A 4364-nucleotide genomic window follows, 5' to 3' on the forward strand; every position below is an offset into this window, starting at 1 on the left:
GCCCTGGTGGTCTGTACACAGTAGCCAGAGAAAGAGATACAATAGATTTCTTTTGCATATCTGACAGTGTGACATTGAGCAGAAGTATTTCAAATGATGTAAACCTGTATCCTGTTTTCTGGGTAACACTGATAATATCACTATATATTGTTGCAACACCTCCCCCACGACCAGTCTGACGGGGCTCATGTTTATAACAGTAGTTTGGTGGAGTAGACTCATTTAGACCAATATAGTCATTTGGTTTTAGCCAGGTTTCAGTCAAGCAGAGTACATCAAAACTATTATCTGTGATCATTTCATTTACAATAACTGCTGTTGGGTGTGAGTGATCTGATGTTTATGAGCCCAAACTTTAGAAATTGTTTTTGTTCATTTATTTTATGTTTTTCTGGTTTAATCACGATAAGATTTTTTTCTAGATCCTACATTAAATTTATATTTTGACCTCAATATTCGGGGAACAGACACAGTCTTAATAGATTGGACAGCGCAAGTACTTCTATCATTTAACCGGGTAGAACAAAAGCCATCATAAGTAATGACAGATTTATCTGGAAGATATTTTATTGGTTGATTCATTATTGTGTCACATTTGGTCAGAGCGCTCTTCAGATCTGAAAGTGCTGGATCTGAAGATGATCTACGTACTGTGATAGTTTTTTGTATGACTGTGTAAAGAAGAAGATTGATTGAAACGCTTCCCACATTCAGTGCAGTGATATGGTTTCTCTCCAGTGTGGATCCTCTCATGTGTTTTCAGGGTTCCTGACTGACTGAATCTCTTGTTACAGTGTGAACACTGGTATGGTTTCTCTCCAGTGTGGATCCTCTCATGTGTTTTCAGATTTGCTGACACGCTGAATCTCTTGTTACAGTGTGAACACTTGTAAGGTTTCTCTCCAGTGTGAATCCTCTGGTGCTGTTTTAAATGGCACGCTGAAATGAAAGTCTTTTCACACTCAAAGCACATGTACTCTCTCACACCAGTATGTATTTTCTGATGTTCTTTCAAATGTTGTAGTAATGTAAAACTCTTTCCACACAAATGACATGCATGTGGTTTCTCCTTCAGATGAACATTCATGTGCTGCTTCAGCTCCGAAGCTCTCAAAAATGTTTTGTCGCATTGATCACATGAGTACAGTTTCTCTTGAGTGTGGATGTTCATGTGTACCTTAAGAGTTGATGAGTATGCGAAAATCTTCCCGCACTGATCACAAGTGAATGGTTTCTCTCCAGTATGAACTCTTGTGTGAACATCAAGATGATATTTGCATGTGAAACTCTTCCCACACTGCGTGCAAGTGAATGGTTTCTCTCCAGTATGAACTCTTGTGTGAACATCAAGATGATATTTTTGTGTGAAACTCTTCCCACACTGAGTGCAGGTGAATGGTTTCTCTCCAGTATGAACTCTTATGTGAACATCGAGATGATATTTGTGTGTGAAACTCTTTCCACACTGAGTGCAGGTGAATGGTTTCTCTCCAGTATGAACTCTTATGTGAACATCGAGATGATATTTGTGTGTGAAACTCTTTCCACACTGAGTGCAGGTGAAGGGTTTCTCTCCAGTATGAACTCTTATGTGAACATCGAGATGATATTTTTGTGTGAAACTCTTCCCACACTGAGTGCAGGTGAACAGTTTCTCTCCAGTATGAACTCTCATGTGTCGCTCAAGAAGACATTTGTATGTGAAACTCTTTCCACACTGAGTGCAGGTGAAAGATTTCTTGGCTCTTCTTTTCTTAAAACCGTTCTGTTTGGGTTTTTCCCCACTTTTGATATTATTTTCCTCCTCAAATTCACTCAGTTCTTCTTTCTCATTATCTTCAATCACCTCTGAAACAAAAGTATAAACAGTAAATTTTCATTAAATCATAAAAACAAACAAACAAAAACAAAACACAAAAGTAAAAGGACTTAAAAAATAAACCCTGATATACCAGCAGAAAGTAAACAATTGCATTACATAATTGTAATCATTTTAATGCAATTTTATGAATTAAAACATCCCTGAAACTTTCCATTAATGGCATGCATTGATCTTTTATATTTAAAATATTATAGGCACAAATCTCATGTTTCTATAAGGAGAACTATTTAATGTTTGATAAACAACATGAAGGATCGGATACAGTTTTGGTGCCAGACAAGACTTGATATTTAATGGGTAATGACAACCCTGCTGACGATTTGTTCAGACCCCAGACGAAGTGGATGTTTTCTGACAGGATCTGGCATCCGTACTGGATCTTAAAGTAGTGTGTAACAACTCTATTGGAAAGAAAACATCCTTCAAATTTTTAAATCTGAAAGTGCACCATGTATAAAGTTATTGTCTCTCAAAAGAAAGAGTGGACTCTGAATCATTGAAACAAGTCGTTTTTAAAACGAATCCCAAGCCGTTTCATGTTGACATCTAAATGAAATCTGAATGAAAACACAAATTCACTCTTTGCCACTAGATGCCGCCTCAAGAGGATAAAATAGCTTTTCCCCGGTAACTGTACACAAAGCAGCACTTCCCTCACAAAAGTTGCTTAATCAGGCATTACAGACATGATGAAATAAAAATTAGACTAATTATCTCCACGCAAAGAGGGATTTGGAAAAATTAATACGTTGAGCAAATCGTTTGGGAATATTGAACAAATGAGGTAAAAATAAGTGCATATTATAAGATAATTAAAGACTTTTTTGACCTAGCATGCATGTTGTTGGGGACTCCTCTGGTGTGGAGACTCAATCTAACATACAATTTGTTGGGGGGAAAAAGTACTTAGTTCATAAGAAGTGTCCCTAATTATTTGATGCTTCAGCAAAATTACAGCTCAATATATTTTTTTTTTCTTAGCAAAGCAAAACATAAAGCTGCCCGAAGCATTATGAAGAATAGACACCAACCTGTTAGTTCTTGAGTATCTTCAGTGTGTTTGATTCTGCAGGGTTCTGGGTCTCTCATCTTCTCTCTGTCCTCTTTAATAAACTCAGTCTTTACAGATTTCAGCTCTTCCTGATGATTTGAAGCTTGTCTTCACTTGTAAACTGATGGAGATATTCCCGCATTTATTACTGAATTACTTTGGGAGGAGCTTCACGGATGATGATGTAATTACTGTGGGTGGAGCTTCACGGATGATAATGTAATTACTGTGGGTGGAGCTTCATGGATGATGATGTAATTTCTGTGGGTGGAGCTGATCTGCCAAAATAAAAAAAAATATATCAGTTTTTTAATATATCTGTAACTTACTGGGTCCAGATGTCAATTTTTAGTTTCTGCATCAAATGGAATTAAAAAAGTGATTTTATACACACAGAAAATCAGTTAAATGCAAGTGTCCATGTTTGATTTTTTTTTTGTGTGTGTGAAAAAGTCAAAATAAAGGTGAAGTAATGTTCCATCATCATTCAGCATAACACGTTTATGTAAAAATGAAACAACATAGTTATTCTGAACTGTACTTATTATAATATGCAAAAGTGACTATATTTTACATCTTTATTGATTAAAAACTTCTGCTAACAATGATTCATATTTTGGGGCTTCATGACATGTCATCAAATGATTTTTGTTCTAAATGTCTGATATTTATCTATTTATCATTGTTATATAAACCCATTTTTGTCTTTGACACATATACTAATAAACAACTGATGCAAATTACCATTTTTAAATTTCTAAAATCATTCTGTTTCTTCATTTAAATAACAGCAGAAACAGAAAACATTTGAAAGTATAAAGTCAGAAAAAAGCATGTTTGTAAGAAATGAGCAATTTACAGGAGATCTGAAGACATCAGCATAATAAATGAGGTGAAAACAGGAACTATTGACATGAAATAAAGAGTCTTTTCAGCAGCTCTGTTAATACTGATGAGTCTCAGACCATCAACACTCATTCAACAAGACATTCAGATCATCAGCAGATCATCTCTCTTTATTCTGAGTGTTTGCTGATAGAAACACATTATACAATATGATAAAACCTACAAATGTTCGAATGAAAGATACTGTTATTTTTCACAATGTGACATGGATAAAACAAAATACAAAAACGCTAATAACAATAGGTAAATACATATCAAGAACACCATACCCCAGGGGTTTAGCTTTAACCCTAATCAAACACACCTGAACAAGCTGATCAATGTCTTCAGAATTACTAAGACTACAGATTAGTGAGGGTTTTTTCACAGTTGGAGCTAAACTCTGCAGGACATCAGCACTCCAGGACCGACGTTGACTACCCCTGCCATAACCTAACATGTCCATTTTAATGTTTGGGTTTCTACTAACTACAGTAATTGCAGTAAAGTAATTAGATAATTAACATTTTACAGTTTTTTTCATAT

The 4364-nt window shown here is 35.4% G+C and overlaps 1 protein-coding gene across 3 annotated transcripts; it reads right to left on the minus strand.

Moving 5' to 3' along the window:
- Nucleotides 1–417: 417 nt before the first annotated feature.
- Nucleotides 418–3077, minus strand: LOC109059264 (gastrula zinc finger protein XlCGF8.2DB-like). 3 transcript variants are annotated; one of them, XM_042721225.1, is made up of 3 exons: nt 2914–3055; nt 2191–2283; nt 418–1848 (listed from the first exon to the last, which is right to left on the minus strand). In XM_042721225.1, exon 3 carries the CDS (start codon nt 1673–1675, stop codon nt 644–646), a length of 1032 nt encoding a protein of 343 aa, XP_042577159.1. In that variant the 5' UTR covers nt 1676–1848; nt 2191–2283; nt 2914–3055; the 3' UTR covers nt 418–643. The 3 variants fall into 3 exon arrangements, with proteins under 3 accessions (XP_042577159.1, XP_042577160.1, XP_042577158.1); XM_042721226.1 differs by having other exon boundaries at nt 2191–2756; nt 2914–3044; XM_042721224.1 differs by lacking the exon at nt 2191–2283 and having other exon boundaries at nt 2914–3077.
- Between the last annotated feature and the right edge of the window lie 1287 nt (nt 3078–4364).

The sequence above is a fragment of the Cyprinus carpio genome, chromosome B3 (assembly GCF_018340385.1).
Source record: "Cyprinus carpio isolate SPL01 chromosome B3, ASM1834038v1, whole genome shotgun sequence".
Lineage (NCBI taxonomy): Eukaryota > Metazoa > Chordata > Actinopteri > Cypriniformes > Cyprinidae > Cyprinus > Cyprinus carpio.

Excerpts from the sequence above, each read along its gene's own strand:
- LOC109059264 (XM_042721224.1), bottom strand. The coding sequence starts at position 2,971 with ATGAGAGACCCAGAACCCTGCAGAATCAAACACACTGAAGATACTCAA. Across the intron at positions 1,849-2,913 it reads AGATACTCAAGAACTAACAG|AGGTGATTGAAGATAATGAG; the intron begins GTTGGTGTCTAT and ends CTTTTGTTTCAG.